Below are 16,222 nucleotides of genomic sequence, written 5' to 3' on the forward strand. Positions count from 1 at the left end.
CTCTCTCTGTCTGTCTCTGTCTCTCTCTCTGTCTGTCTCTGTGTCTCTGTGTCTCTCTCTGTCTGTCTCTGTGTCTCTGTGTCTCTCTCTGTCTGTCTCTGTCTCTGTTTCTCTCTCTCTGTCTGTCTGTCTCTGTCTCTGTTTCTCTCTCTCTGTCTGTCTGTGTCTCTCTCTCTGTCTGTCTCTGTGTCTCTGTATGTCTGTCTCTGTGTCTCTGTCTCTCTCTGTCTCTGTGTCTCTCTCTCTGTCTCTGTGTCTCTCTCTCTGTCTGTCTGTGTCTCTGTGTCTCTCTGTCTGTCTCTGTTTCTCTCTCTGTGTCTCTCTCTCTGTCTCTCTGTCTGTCTCTGTTTCTCTCTCTCTGTCTGTCTCTGTCTCTGTGTCTCTCTCTCTGTCTCTGTCTGTCTCTGTCTCTGTGTCTCTCTCTCTCTGTCTCTGTCTCTGTGTCTCTCTCTCTGTCTCTCTGTCTGTCTCTGTTTCTCTCTCCCTGTCTGTCTCTGTCTCTGTGTCTCTCTCTCTCTGTCTCTGTCTCTGTGTCTGTGTGTCTGTCTCTCTGTCTATCTCTCAATTTTTTTTCTTCTTCCCCCCTGCTCTACATAGCCTTGGACAATTTCTACAGAGGGAGCTGCACATGTGTCGGCACCCATCTAAATGATGACATGCTGTTGTCTACTAGGATAAGCACATAGAGAATGTGTACAGTGCAGTGGCGATCTCACTCGTTCGTTCACATCTCAATTACTGACTACTTCCCGCTGACCTCTTGCCAGGTCCCCCTCGAAAAACCTCAAGGGTCTTTTCCTGCTTAAATAAAGGTTAAAAAAAGGTAATACAAATTTGGGGAGGAATGGCATGTTTAGGAAGACGCCGTCCCTCTGTCCATCCTGTACCACACACAGCCGTGCATTACAAACCCAATTCATCTCCATTCATTCCAATTCCCCATTCTTTCCAATTCATACTAGGTAGTACATAGAGTACTAAAGCATGTCAAGGACTCCAACTCTGCAGTATGTGTAGCCACTCGGGCAACTTAAAGAAGCAGCCTCTATAGAAGGCCCAATTGTTGCTAGTGGAAGTGCACAGAAGGTTAGGAGGAAGTGGGCCCTAAGCGGTAGTGTAATGGGAATAGACCGGGGCTCGGGATCGGTCTGAATGGGGGTGGGGGTGGTCTCAGAGTTGGTCTTTGGTCGGAAGTGACAGTGTTGGGACGGCTGAAGAGGGGAAATATGTTAGGGATGGTGAAGGCACAGATGGAGAGAATAAAGAGCGAGTGGTAGAAAGGGAGGGAGCTGAAAGGGGCACGGAGGTTGAGAAAGGAGCAGAGAAGACGAGAGGGAGAGGGAAGAGGACAGCAATCACAATGGAGGCTCTGATAATGCTGGTTTCATGGGCCCATCCATTGGGAGGTGTATCCATTGCCTCCTCTCCTTGTCCTACAGATGGATATATATTGAGCGAACACAGGTCAGTTTCAAAGGGTATGACGTGCCCCCCCCCCACCCCCCAGCACTGTTTGCCTCCCTTCTTATCACCAATCAGTCAACGTATCAAACAGACCCCCAGTCATCGATCCGTCTAAGCCCTTACAATCCAGTCAATAAGGACGCTAGCCTGGTTTTGATAATCCTGCAGCCGGCTAGCTTAGCAACACAAACCACCGCTGCACTGATTCCCCATATATCCCCAATGGAAGACCATGCGCTATTGCTGGGCTAAGTCGCTAGCACAAAGCGCTAGGCTACGATACACGCTCATGACTCCTCTATCATTTCCCCATCTCCTCTAATACATTCCCTCCCGGTCCGTTTTGATTTCTGCTACCATTCCCGGGCCGTATCGATTTCTGCAGCGCGGTTCGATGCGAGCACAGATTAAACCGTGCGGCTGATGGAGGATGATAGACGTTTATTGAAATGGGGCGCTGCGCTAATGCTAGGGAGAGTCGTGGGGGGGGGGGGGGGGTAGAGACTGACGCTATGATGACAGGGAATAACTGTAGGGCCTTACTCAATCTCATCATAACCGGCTGGGAGTCAGCTGGCTACGTGACAGAGGAGTTCTGACAGGCAAGCTGAGCTGATTCAGTGCTGCAGTACCCCCCCCCCCCCCTCCCCTTCATCCTACCTCCACCCCTATCCGCTGGTCTAGCCCCTAGTTGTTCTTATAACCCTGCACTGACACAACTCATCTACTATTCAGCGTTTAAGCCTGTGATTGATTGGAAATGGGTATGTTGGTGCTGGGCTAAAGCAAACCCCCCCCCTACACCCCCTAGATAATCCACTCCAGGGGAAGAGCCTTCCATCTGTGGTAGAAGTCTGTGGTGTCCCCCTCCCTCAGTTTTTTTTCTGGAGGGTCCTCCATGGCCCCTACCGCCATTTTTATTTATTTTTCCCCCCTTGATTTTATGGTAAATTAACGCGTCTATTGAAAGCTATTGAAAGCCTTTGAGCCATCGGGCGGCCGTCACAAAGCCTGTTAGCACTGCGTTTTAACTGAAGGTGATGGCACGTGCGGATACTGTGAAAACATATCGGAGAACAAGGGTGGAAACTTTATAGCCGGAGATCTGTCGTGGTCTATAAATAGTTGAGCATGACAAAAGGAAGGAGACGGAAAGTGGGATTGAGTTACAGCTTTGGTTTCGATTGTAAATAAGAAAGCAAGATGTTGGTAGTTTGAGGTCATTCACGCGATGAATGTAAAAGAGCCTACAAGGAATGCTCTTTTATTAACAGACACGCACACACTCCTCCCCACTCGTTAACACAGAGGGTTCCACATGCGAGAGGGGTCTTATATCATGGAGCCTATCCACTGTGAGAGGCCTCTTCCTTTTTCTATCATTCTTCAGCACCACTTCATTTCTCTCTGCGTCCCGTCCGGGCAGCCGGCCAACTCCGCACTGGATGCTTATGGGATCCTAAGATAACCGTCCTTCAGGCTAGAACATACAGCAGATATACACTACCGTTCAAAAGTTTGGGGTCACTTAGAAATGTCCTTGTTTTTGAAAGGAAAAGCCCTTTTTTTTGTCCATTTAAAATAACATCAAGTGGATCAGAAATACAGTGTAGACATTGTTAATGTTGTAAATTACTTTTGTAGCTGGAAACGGCAGATTTGTTTTTTAATGGAATATCTACATAGGCGTACAGAAGCCCATTATCAGCAACCGTCACTCCTGTGTTCCAATGGCACAATGGCACTCCTGTGTTCTTAAATGTCCACAGTGAAGAGGAGACTCCGGGATGCTGAGTTGCAAAGAAAAAACCAAATCTCAGACTGGCCAATAAAAATAAAAGATTAAGATGGGCAAAAGAACACAGACACTGGACAGAGGAACTCTGGCTAGAAGGCCAGCATCCCGGAATCGCCTCTTTACTGTTGACGTTGAGACTGGTGTTTTGCGGGTACAATTTAATGAAGCTGCTAGTTGAGGACTTGGTTTCTCAAACTAGACACTCTAATGTACTTGTCCTCTAATGGTTTAAGCGTGTTTTTGCTTGTGCATGTGTGCGTTTGACAGTGCTGCTCCCACCCAGTGGAAGTAAATGTTACACGTTGTAGAGGAGACGGTAGGATTCAGCCCTATGGGGGCATCTGACTCTCTTATGTACAGTCATTTAGCAGACGCTCTTATCCAGAGCGACTTTAATTATTTCATTGCATTTAACCCTAATTGCTCCTGTAAGTTAAATAAAGGTTAAGTGCCTTGCTCATGAGGCACGTCGGCAGATTTTTCGCCTAGTCGGCTCGGGGAATCGAACCAGCGACCTTTTGGTTACTGACCCAACTCTCTTAACCGCTAGGCTACCTGGCGCCTCTCACCACCCCCACCACCTCTCCACAGGAATGCTGGGCGCACACACACACCACACACACACACACACACACACACACACACACACACACACACACACACACACACACACACACACACACACACACACACACACACACACACACACACACACACACACACTTAGGAACACACACACACACTTAGGAACACACACACACACTTAGGAACACACACACACACTTAGGAACACACACACACACTTAGGAACACATAGATACTGTTCACACTCACACACCCCCCATGACCGTCTCCTGACACAAATACTTGACCAGGCCCACCTCCTTACCCCTCAGCCTGATGAAGTCTCTTTACCATATGTCCCTTTTCTAGCTTCCTCCTTCTCCTCATCCCCCTCTCCTCCACTCCTCCTCTCTTGTTGTAAAGTGAGCCTCCACTTGGCTCGGCCCCAGCTGGTCTCTCCCAGCTGGTCTCTCTCTGTGTGTGTGTGTGTGTGCTTGAGAGACGGAGACAGAGGACGTGTCGCTGATTGCCCAGGTGTGTCTCCATGCCCGTGTGTTCCCCTCACCCTGCTCCAATGACGACCCCTGGGGGGGAGGTGTTCAGTGGTTTTACTTACCGTTTCAGAGGGATCTGTTTCTCACCACATGATTTTAAAGGGAGCCTGCAGTAGAAACATAGTACCCGGCCACCATATCACACACACACACACACACGGGGGGACGACGACGAATCCTCTATTGCTAGCCATCTGTCATCAGCCTACTCTAGAGTAGAGGGTTAACTTACAGGCTGATCCTGTGGAACATGCATCAGCAGGCTGCTACCTCTAATCGCTGTGAAGTAGTTCCACACACACGTGCGCACAGTCATATTTGCACACACTCCAATACTGTCGCTCGCTGTTACGCAGTCCCGCACACGCACGCTTGCTTTCACACCCCGTGTGCTGTCCGAGACACGCGTGTGTGTGTGTGATCCTACTAGCATGGCGTGCACTTCATTTCTTTACTCTGATTTGGGATGCTAACAGCATTCTCTCTCGCTCTCATGTCCCCCTCTCTTTTTCTCTCTCTGTCTCTGTAGGTGAGCAGGGTACCAGTGGAGAGCTGTGAGCAGTACACCACCTGTGGCCAGTGCCTGGGCTCCAAAGACCCCCACTGTGGCTGGTGCGTCCTTCACAATATGTAAGTTCACGTTCATAATCTCCTTTGTTTTTTTTTGTGAATTGGAGAAGGGCAAAAAACAAAATCTCAAGATTAGAATTTCGATATGTCGACGTTACTCGAGGCTTCTTTGGAACGGGTTGCTCATCTGGGTAAAGCGTTATCCCAGAATTGAGAAGGTGACGTTTGTTGTTGCCGTCTTTCTTTGGGAGATGCCATCACCTTTTTGTAAAAAGAATTCCCCACCTAAATCCTTCAGTCGCTTTCACCTATGGCAGATACGATACTTTTGAGTACAAGAGTTGAGGCAAGTAGGCTACATCCGTGAGTACCGGCACTCGGGCTCTGTGTTAGCCTTATGCTAGTTCCGTTAGCATGAAAGCTTTTTTGGGTGGGGGGGTGGCAGAATACCGTAGTCTCTTCCATCGTCGATATGATCTGGAGATAAGTGAATCGACCTGTTAGTAGCATTGCAGAGCGCGCCAGGTGTCCTTGTTGACACCAGGAATGTTGCGGTGACCATATCACTGCCACACCGGCAGTCACAAACCGCAGTACAATTCCACGTGACCCCATTGAGTCACGGTTCATCTCATCTAATACACCCCTGGTAGTACCCAACTCGCTAAATGACCGGCGGGTCACTAACGGCCTGGTACTCTGCGCTCTATTGTCCCCTCTAACCACTCTGACATCAGCGCAAATGCAATGGGGGAAAACCACATCAAACACGTGTCGTCGAAACAAGTATCGCGCTTTTAGGACTCGCCTCGCTGTCACCGATCAATTTGAAGCCAGAAACGTGGTCGTTTGTCGATGTTACTTTCGAAGCCGAACACAAGGAAACGGGACAGCACTCTCTAAGGTGATGATTCATTCATAACACCCATGTGCATATTAGAGCTGATGCATAAGCAAAAACAAAACCAACAATTAAAATAATGATTGTGCCTTTTATATAACACACAGCCTACTACATATTACGCAAGACAGAAAAGCATTAAAAAAATATTCTGATTTTAAGATATCTTACATAGTTGGTCTAGCCTACACTCAGTGCCCGACCTCACTAATGCTATTGTGGCTGAATGGAAGAAAGTCCCCACAGCAATGTTCCAACACCTAGTGGAAAGCCTTCCCAGAAGAGAGGAGGCGGTTAGAGCAGCAAATGGGGGGGGGGGGATCAACTCCATATTAATATAATACACTACATGGCCAAAACATTTCATTCCAATATCATGGGCATTAATATGGAGTTGGTCCCCCCCTTTGCTGCTATAACCGCCTCCTCTCTTCTGGGAAGGCTTTCCACTAGGTGTTGGAACATCGCTGTGGGGACTTTCTTCCATTCAGCCACAAGAGCATTAGTGAGGTCGGGCGTGTTAGGAAAGCGTAGGCGGTGTGCGACTTCTCACCACACGCAAAAGCTATATAAGATACACCTGGTGTCACAGTGTGTTTCTCTCCCTCTCTCTTTCTCCTGCTGGCTAACATGACTTCAAGGTGTGTGTTCATGGGATGTGTGTGTGTGCTGGTTTGTGTGCGTTTGTGAACCTGTACAATTTGGGCTCAATGACAGGTGAAGAGCTCACGCAGCACGGTGTCTCCAGTGTTGGCAAAACACCAGTTCTTGCTGTTCGCTCCTGTAATTAATGCTTCCACCTTCGCAACAACAGCAACGGTGCGCCACTCCATCTGACCGGCAGGTGTGCGTGCGTTGAAGACGCGGACGAGGCCGGCCAAGGCGACGGAAATGCAAATCGAGATCGGCCCGAGACGCTGCTGACCTTCAGTCGCGAAGCCGTTGACCTTCCCCACCCTCGCCCAAACGGAGCACGCCGCTCGTTTCCCGTTCCATGGCATCCCTCGTTCTATTTTTAGCCCACAGAATGGCATGTATTTACGTTCTGTGTTTTTGCCCTGCGTCATTAGCTTAATAGAGTCAAATGTGTCCGGGTCGTCGGCCGTGCGACGCCCGACGTGGCAGGAGAGCGGTCCTCGCAGCAACGCTAGAGTTAGGTTAACAGAGACGCACGCGCTAAAAGCTTATACGCTAGCACGGACACACACACACACACACACACTTGCTCTTTCCTCATTCTCACCCCTCTCAAGAAGGGGGTTGAGAGAAGGCAGGTCAATACCTGTTTAACTCTCCAGGGATCTTCCTTTAGGGTTTAATGAGTAATGTGGTCTGCAAGCAATATCCCCATGACGTGTGTGTGTGTGTGTGCGCCTGTGTGTGTGCGCGCGCGCGTGCGCAGACGTGTGTTTGTGTCTGCCTGCAAATGTGTGTGTGTGATCCAGTGGGGAGTGGTTGGGAGGCAGGATTCTGCTGAGTGGGAAGGTTGGTAAATCAAGGCTAAGATGAGGCGCTTTGCATTTTCCCTTTTTTTTTATTTTTATTTTTTAAACTTTTTATTGTCGAGCGCCGAGCCACCCGAAGTGTCAGTTCAGCACATTTTCTATTACCACTGAGACGTGTTTTTGTGATGGAGAAGATGGTGTGATAGCTGGTGGTGCAAATTGGAACGTCAGTGCACCGGTTGTCTGGTTTGTTGCGGATGTCTGATCATACGGACGATGTTTCTGACGTGTGCGTGCGTGCGTGTCGTGTCATCGTCAACCACTGCGAACGCCAAATAAACCTGTGTGTGTTATTTCTGACTCTGTCCTCTCCCCCAGGTGTTCCCGCAAGGTCGGGTGTGAGCGTGCGGATGAGCTCCAGCGCTTTGCCTCGGACCAGCGTCAGTGTGTGGAGCTCAGCGTCCAGCCCCAAAACATCTCTGTCACCATGTCCGAAGTGCAGGTGCGTGTGTCTTACGTGTCTGTGTAGCGCAAGGAAAAAGTGACCGTGTGGGAATGTTCCGATAAGTCAAGTGCTTGTCTCATCGAAGACCTTAACATGTCCCCCACACTTACCCTGGCCCTCAATGTGTTCCCAGGCTACGTTCCGAACATCCACACTAGCTCACCACTTAGCACTTAGTCAATGCATGGTACGCTAGTGTGGAATATTGGAACAGAGCCCGTTTAGGTCAGCAGGTCCTCACGTTGACGTGCTGGGTTGTACGTCGCCATGTAAACCAGCCATATATTTATATGGACATATTCTCATTCACCCCTTTTTAGATGTGTGTGTATTAGGTAGTTTCTGGAATTGTTAGATTACATGTTAGATAGTGCTGCACTGTCGGAACCAGAAGCACAAGCATTTCGCTACACTCGCGCTAACATCTGCTAACCGTGTGCACGTGACCAATACGTGACCATGTGATTTGATGTTAATAATGCGTGTCTTGCGGGGTGTCGTTCCAATAGCTACGCTAACACGCTAGCACCCACACTTTGTTCTCAGCTGTGTGCTAAGTGCTAAGCTAGCGTATTGGAACCGAGCCCATTTAGGTCAGCAGGACTTCACATTAACCCTTGGCCGTTATATGGTATATATTACATGTCCCCCCCGCCCCCCCCCCCATTTTAACTGTGTTTTATAATGTATCCCATAATATTTCATTGATTTGTCGCCAGCTGGTGCTGGAGGCGCGTAACGTCCCCGACCTCTCTGCGGGGGTCAACTGCTCCTTCGAGGGCTACGTGGAGACCGAGGGGCGCATCCAGGGGGGTCGTATCTACTGCCTGTCCCCCTCGGCCCGTGACGTCATCCCCATCACCCGCAACAAAGGTGAGAACTCCGTCTGGTCCCCGGCGCCTCTGGCGTACGCCGACGTCATGGTTTCCCAGAACCTGCAAAGGAAGAGACTGTGGCTCCGAAATGAAGACTGTTGGCGTGTGTCCGTCCAGTGGTGGCTGGTGAAGGGGGAGATGGAAGGAATGGAGCGGTGTCAATGTGTCTAATACCGTTGCTCTCCTTTCGTTCCAGCCATTACAATGCCCTACCCTTTGTTGTCCTACTGTGTTCGTCTCGATGATTTTGCCTTGAACAGAATTGCATATTTCATGGCTTTATTTGGATAGCTCGATAATACTTTCAGAGTTTTTCTGTCACTACCCGTGTTTGGCCCCTAATTGTTCCCCAAAGCACCAAATACAACTCTATATTTATCCTCTCCAAAGTGACACTTAAGAGTGTTCAGAAGTGGGTCCCATTTACCTTGCATTATGCATCGTTATCAGTTCTAGCGTAATCACACCACAATGACACCACTGTTGCCTGTAACGCCTCTTCAAAAGCCCTGAGATGAAGGAGCCGTATATTTAGATTCCCCCAGAAGTGACACGTTTAGACTTAAGTTCCTAAAGCAGATTTCTTATCGGCCATTATGCGTTGTTATCAGCTCTAATGCAATCTAATGGTCCCTGTGATTCTTGGAGCTATTTTTACACCCCGCTTACAATCTCCAGGGTCTCCAATGCATGACATAAATGGTGTGTTGCTAAGCGACGTGCGTGTCTCTGCAGGGGACAAACGGGTGGTGAAGCTCTACCTCAAGTCCAAGGAGACGGGCAAGATGTTCGCCGGCGTGGACTTTGTCTTCTACAACTGCAGCGTGCGCGCGTCGTAAGTTATCTAACGTTTTTTTGTTGTTGTGCGTTTTGTGTTTAACTTTCAGGTTTGGCCTTTTTCTCGGCTTTCTCCCCCCCCATCTTCTTTCTATCTCTTTTCCCTCTGGTCCCCTTGTGTTACACTGCCCCCTGAGAGGACGCAGTAAGCCTGGGCACCCGTACACACGCGCACATCGCCATCACCACCTGTGACCTCCGTGCACGTAGGTGGCTCGTGTTACCGCCGCTGAGGGAAAATTCGAGACCTCCGTATATGACGAGGTTCAACGGCGGTAATTCTACTGTAGCTGCTAATAATATCATTATAATTCATTATTTGCCATTGACAGTCCCTGGTATTGGTTCCCAAACGCGTCTAAAATAGAGGCGGCAGGTAGCCTAGTGGTTAGAGCGCTGGGCCAGTAACCGAAAGGTTTGCTGGATCGAATCCCCGAGCTGACGAGGTAAAAATTGGTCATTCTGCCACTGAGCAAGACAGTTAACCCACTGTTCCCCCCCGGGGCGCCGATTTAATCCCCGCACCGCTCTGATTCAGAAGGGTTGGGTTAAATGCGGAAGACACATTTCAGTTGAATGCATTCAGTTGTACAACTGACTAGATATCCCCCTTTCCCTTTCCCTAAAAGTATCTCGTTACCCGGGTAATACATATTCAAATACATATCAAATTACCGGGTAATACATATCAAAATCTGCCCAGTGAAAAAATCTTTGTGTCGTCGTTAGTGTTTAGGTCACTTCAAAAACAACCTCTGTTTCCCCAACCCAGTCTTTAGCCATGACTCTGGAGGGACCAGCTTAGTAAAGATCTGAACCACAACCAGCCAGGCAGGACCTCTGGGGGAGATTCTCCCCAGGGCAGATAGACTTATCCTAGGGTATTAGGGTGGACTAGACCCCCTCCCTCCCGCCCCTCCCCTGATTGGGGTATTAGCCGCAGGGCAGCAGATGGCTAGGGGTCCCTCAAAGCCCAAAGCCGAGTCAAGTGTCCCCCGTGCCAGTCAGATGAGCCTCCTTGGAGAAAAGGGCCCCATCGTGGTACCCCCCCTCCCACACACACACACACACACACACAAAACACATACACACCCCACTAATTAGTTCAGTTGGGTGTGGTATTAACAATGTCAGGCTTGTGGGTTCGATCCCAGCTAGGGCCTCTAAAGAAACCTCTTCAATTGGTAATGCTACAGCAACGCTGGAGCTTCTCGCCGCAATAAACCCACAAATATGACAAAGGACTTGTGTAACGGAGTTGACATCATGTCTACAGTATTAGAGATGATACACGTCCATGCAGATGACAGTGATCGATGCTGATTGCCGAGTAAATCCCATTGCTTGGTAAATCTAATCCAAGATTTTGGTTACGGAGTGGTCATTTCTTCTGTAATGATACCGAGTTGACGAGGAAAGATGCTGAGTAAATCCTATTTGGCTGGCACTCGTGCCTCCCGGACCACTTTGCTATGGGCATCTGTGCTCGGGCGTCTGATGATGAGATCAGACTGGTAATGTCATTTCCGTAATGACTCGGGCACGACTCGCGGAAGACATGCTCAATATTTCAAGACCGCACGCTCGTTGTTTTCCCGAGATGAGTTCTACTGTAATGGGGGGAGACACAGTGCTTTACGCTTATATGTATTTATAGGCACGCGGACGCACGTGCAAACACACACACACACACACACACACACTCACACTCCAAAAAGAGCTTCAAAAGCAGTTCTTGAATCATTTCTTGTTGCTGTTCCACCATAGACGTTTACATGCATAATGGAATTACAATCGCTGTCGCTAAGGGATATGCTCGCTCAATGTTGAAAGACATGGATACGTATGGATACAGTATCTACCCACCCGTACCCGCCATGCACCCAAAAATCACACACACCCCCCTTCTTATTTATTCTTCTGATTATGTCTTGGTCCCGCGCTTTTAAAACATTCCATAAATTTGCATAGCAATACTCAACTAATTAGAGATCCCACTGTTTCATTTAAGGGTGGAGAAATTGAAATAGAAAACCACCCGCGGCCATGATTACTTCTTAATTCAATATTTCCATTTAAAAAAAAATAATCACCCTCCCATTTACGATTTATTAGGACTAATGTGGATAGTCTGGCAATAAAGTCATGTTTGATGTCTCTATAGCGAAGAATGAAGACCTCTAAGCACCTTTTTTTCCTGTGGTTAATTTGGTTCAGGTAGTGACTGGGTCGTCTATTGTGTGATTGAGCGTCCTTACGGTCTAATTCGGTACATAGACGCCGCAGGAAACCGCGTCGTACTCAGTCTTCCAGAGATGCACGGAGAGAGAAGCGGTTTGGAACGGGAGATGGAGGTCGACGGAGACAAAAAGAGGTCGATACTTTTTGCGGGTGTGAGACAATATGAACAAGACTTTTCTCATTTGTCAAGGTCCAAAATACTTTTGTACCCACCTGACCGTGACATTGGGGCAAATGCACTCATGCGCGATACGCAATTGCACTTACATCCCCTCGTACAAACGTTTGGTCCAAAGCCAGGTAATCAGTAAATACTGTAGGTACGAGAGCAGTGAAGATCGTTTGAAATCTATCAATGAACCTACCTGCTGTCTATATCATTAAAAGCACAGTTCATTTGAAATAAAAGGCACCTTCCCCGAAATAAGTAGTTTGATCAAGTACATGGTGCCAAATACAGTACACCTCAGGCTGATGATAAAGGTTATAAAACCCTTTTTAAAATCATCAAACCAAAGCCAGAGGAGAAATCACAGCCTATTGTGTTGGGGGGGGGGGGGGCGGCAGGGGGTAATGCCACCGCAGCGCTAAGGTTGGCGTAGCTCGATTAGCATTTCAATATGAAAGGATTCAATAAGCGTGGCTGCGTGGGGAGCGCGGCTTCTCCTTTTTGATGGTTTGGACGGTCACAGGGTGTAAGGCAGCTACAAGGGGTCCATGGAAAGAGGCCCACCTCCAGACAGAAGATTAGGGGAGGTTGGATATCCTCAAATGGGTTTCAGTGGGTACCCCCCCGAGTTCAAAGACTTAGGATGGACGCTAGCAGGGGGGTGGTGACTAGCGAGTTACTTGGGGGGTGTGTGTGCATGGAGAGGCCTACTTCCAGGTCAATGGAGGAGTGGTCGGGGGTCCCCATATGGAGCCTCAATGGCCTCCTTGGGTGGGTAGAAAGATACAAGGCACCCCCCCCCCCCCCCCCTTTCCTATTAAGCCATGTAACTGTTATTGAGGTATTGAGCTCGTTCTTCCTTAGGGTGGTAAAGAAGGGTTAAATAGTAGGGGGTCGTTGCGTGCTGCTTTCCTGCTCGTTATACCAAAGTCTTAAGTCTGCAAACGGTACACTCATTTTCCATAATGAATAAATGAAGGGAAGAAATAAAAGGATCTTTGTCTGGGAGATGCATAGCCTACATTTAACCAGTTTGGGGATTTGGCTCGCGCTGGTCCCCACTTTATGGAAAATGATACTGTGCTAAAATGGTAATTTCCTTTTGTCGGAAATGGCATGCTTATGTAATTTCAAGCGTTCTTTGTCCAGGCTAAACAAATGCTAGAAACATAGCGAACCAACCGCTAGGCTAACTAGCCCTTAACTAAGCTTACATTTCAGCCTTGTGCAAACCTAGCCTAGCTTAGCCTAATCAACCCTCCTTCCATTTTTTTTATTTAACTAGGCAAGTCAATTAAGAACAAATTCTTATTTACAATGACGGCCTATCGGGGAACAGTGGGTTAACTGCCTTGTTCTGGGGCAGAACGACAGATTTTTACCTTGTCAGCTCCGGGATTCGATCCAGCAACCTTTCGGTTACTTGCCCAACACTCTAACCACTAGGCTACCTGCCGCCTGGTTTGATGCTGGAATAAAAGGCCTATAATTTCCATACAGAAATGTAGTTGTAAGCAACACTCTGAGCTAGCCTAGCCTGACCTAGCCTACTCCCATTTGTTTATACAATGATGAATCTCCTTGCTTCTCTGATGTCAGATTAAAGAGGCCTGTGATTTCCATTGCTCATTTTAAATGGACAGGCTCTCTCAGCACAAGGCTAAATTGGTCAATTAAAGGCGCTTTGGGATGGAATTAAAGCCTTGGCCTCTGATCCTTACGAAGAGGGGGAGGCCAAAATAATCTGGGTAACGCTTGATGGATTCAGATCGTGTGCGACTTTAAGAGCTTTGAGTTAAAGCCCTGTTACTCATGCCGGCCCTGGAATCGGGGACATTCCGTTTTACACAGAGAAGCGCACTTTGGTGCGTGTTGTGAGTGTTTGGGGATCGATTGAGCTACGTTTTTTGAGTTAGGTCCCCGCGGATCATGTCAGATGAGGAGACGGCGAGAGGATTTCAGTTTGGTTTTAGGTTGTTCATCCGCTTTGGATGCATTTTGTGTGTTTTTAAATATTTTTTTTTACACATTAATCTAATTTGAGTCGATGACTGAGTTGACGAGTGCGGTTTGTTGACAGGCAACAACTGTCTGACCTTGTCAATACACAGACACGAGGTAATAACATGTTCGACCTTATAGTTTTCTGTGCTGAAATCATTAGCTCTGTAGAAATAGAGTTCACTTCCTGTTTCCGGTGGCAAAGCAATGGAGGACCAACATATCCCACATCGCACCGCTTACCATCCAGAAGGCGAGGTCAGCACCGGTGCATCAACGCTGGGACCGAGAGATTGAGAAACAGCTTCTATCTCAAGGCCATCAGACAGCTAAACAGCCATCACGAACTCGGAGAGGCTGCTGCTTACATGGAGACCCGATCACTGGCCACTTTAACAAATGGATCACTCGCCACTCTAAATAATGCCACTTAAATGATGTTTACATATCTTACATTACTCATATCACACGTATATACTGTATTTTATACCTCCTATTGCAGCTTGCCTATGTCGCTCGGTCATTGCTCATCCATATATTTATATGTATATATTATTATTCCATTAGATTTGTGTGTATTAGGTAGTTGGGGAATTGTTAGATTACTTGTTAGATAATTGCTGCACTGTCGGAACTAGAAGCACAAGCATTTCGCTACACTCGCATTAACATCTCCTAACCATGTGTATGTGACCAATACAATGTGATTTTGATTTGATCTATAAACCAGACAGAAGAGCCCCCCCCCCTCTCTTCGATACCTCTGTCCCAGGAGACTTCTATACCAAGCTCTTGGCTACACCCCTCCCTCTCTCTTTCTCTGTCAAACGTTTTCCATCTCTCGCATGATCCCTGGTGTCACTCCCGCTCTCTCGGGGAGATCCGCCTGCTTTTGCTGTCTTCTCTCTTGGCTCTCTGCTCATCACTCGCCACCTCTGGGCGCCAAGGCCGAAGTGGGTGCATTTAAATAGCAGGGGCTCTGGAGGATGAAAGGGGCTTTAGACAAAAAGCGAGGGAAGGTTTAAAAGCCGCGGGGAGAATGGAACAATGTGAAATGGATAGAGGTGGGGGTGAATACTGTCGAGAGAGTGAGAGAGAGGGGGTAAGTAGAGAGAGAGGGGGTAAGTAGAGAGAGAGGGGGTAAGTAGAGAGAGAGGGGGTAAGAGAGGGAGAGGGGGTAAGAGAGGGAGAGGGTAAATTGGGAGAGGGAGAGGGTAAATTGAATTGAATTGAGAGGGTAAATTGAGAGAGAGAGAGCGGGTTAGTTGAGAGAGAGGGCGGGTTAGTTGAGAGAGAGAGAGGGGGTTAGTTGAGAGAGAGGGTTAGTTGAGAGAGAGAGAAGGGGGTTAGTTGAGAGAGGGTTAGTTGAAAGAGAGGGTTAGTTGATAGAGAGAAAGAGAGGGTTAGTTGAAAGAGAGGGTTAGTTGAAAGAGAGGGTTAGTTGAAAGAGAGGGTTAGTTGAGAGAGAGAGGGGGTTAGTTGAGAGAGAGAGAGGGTTAGTTGAGAGAGAGAGAGGGTTAGTTGAGAGAGAGAGGGTTAGTTGAGAGAGAGAGGGTTAGTTGAGAGAGAGAGGGTTAGTTGAGAGAGAGAGGGTTAGTTGAGAGAGAGAGGGTTAGTTGAGAGAGAGAGGGTTAGTTGAGAGAGAGAGGGTTAGTTGAGAGAGAGAGGGTTAGTTGAGAGAGAGAGGGTTAGTTGAGAGAGAGAGGGTTAGTTGAGAGAGAGAGGGTTAGTTGAGAGAGAGGGTTAGTTGAGAGAGAGGGTTAGTTGAGAGAGAGGGTTAGTTGAGAGAGAGGGTTAGTTGAGAGGGTTAGTTGAGAGAGAGAGGGTTAGTTGAGAGGGTTAGTTGAGAGAGAGAGGGTTAGTTGAGAGAGAGAGAGAGAGAGAGAGAGAGAGCGGGTACATTGGGAGAGAGAGCGGGTACATTGGGAGAGAGAGCGGGTACATTGGGAGAGAGAGGGGGTACGTTGGGAGAGAGAGAGAGAGGGTAAGTTGGGAGAGAGAGAGAGGGTAAGTTGGGAGAGAGGGTAAGTTGGGAGAGAGAGAGGGGGTAAGTTGAGAGAGGGGGTAAGTTGAGAGAGGGGGTAAGTTGAGAGAGAGGGTTAGTTGAGAGAGAGAAGGGGGTTAGTTTAGAGAGGGTTAGTTGAGAAAGAGAGGGTTAGTTGATAGAGAGAAAGAGAGGGTTAGTTGAGAGAGAGAGGGTTAGTTGAGAGAGAGAGGGTTAGTTGAGAGAGAGAGGGTTAGTTGAGAGAGAGAGGGTTAGTTGAGAGAGAGAGGGTTAGTTGAGAGAGAGGGTTAGTT

At 48.2% G+C, this 16,222-nt stretch overlaps 1 protein-coding gene across 2 annotated transcripts in view; it reads left to right on the forward strand.

Moving 5' to 3' along the window:
- LOC129841537 (plexin-A1-like) overlaps nt 1–16,222 on the forward strand; it is a 253,451-nt gene that overhangs the window by 131,276 nt on the left and 105,953 nt on the right. For both annotated transcript variants that reach the window (XM_055909850.1, XM_055909860.1), the window contains exons 5-8: nt 4,910–5,010; nt 7,675–7,798; nt 8,521–8,674; nt 9,412–9,511. In XM_055909850.1, coding sequence (XP_055765825.1) covers nt 4,910–5,010; nt 7,675–7,798; nt 8,521–8,674; nt 9,412–9,511 — 479 coding nt within the window. The remainder of the gene's footprint in view (nt 1–4,909; nt 5,011–7,674; nt 7,799–8,520; nt 8,675–9,411; nt 9,512–16,222) is intronic.

Source organism: Salvelinus fontinalis, chromosome 3 (assembly GCF_029448725.1).
Source record: "Salvelinus fontinalis isolate EN_2023a chromosome 3, ASM2944872v1, whole genome shotgun sequence".
Taxonomy (NCBI): Eukaryota; Metazoa; Chordata; class Actinopteri; order Salmoniformes; family Salmonidae; genus Salvelinus; species Salvelinus fontinalis.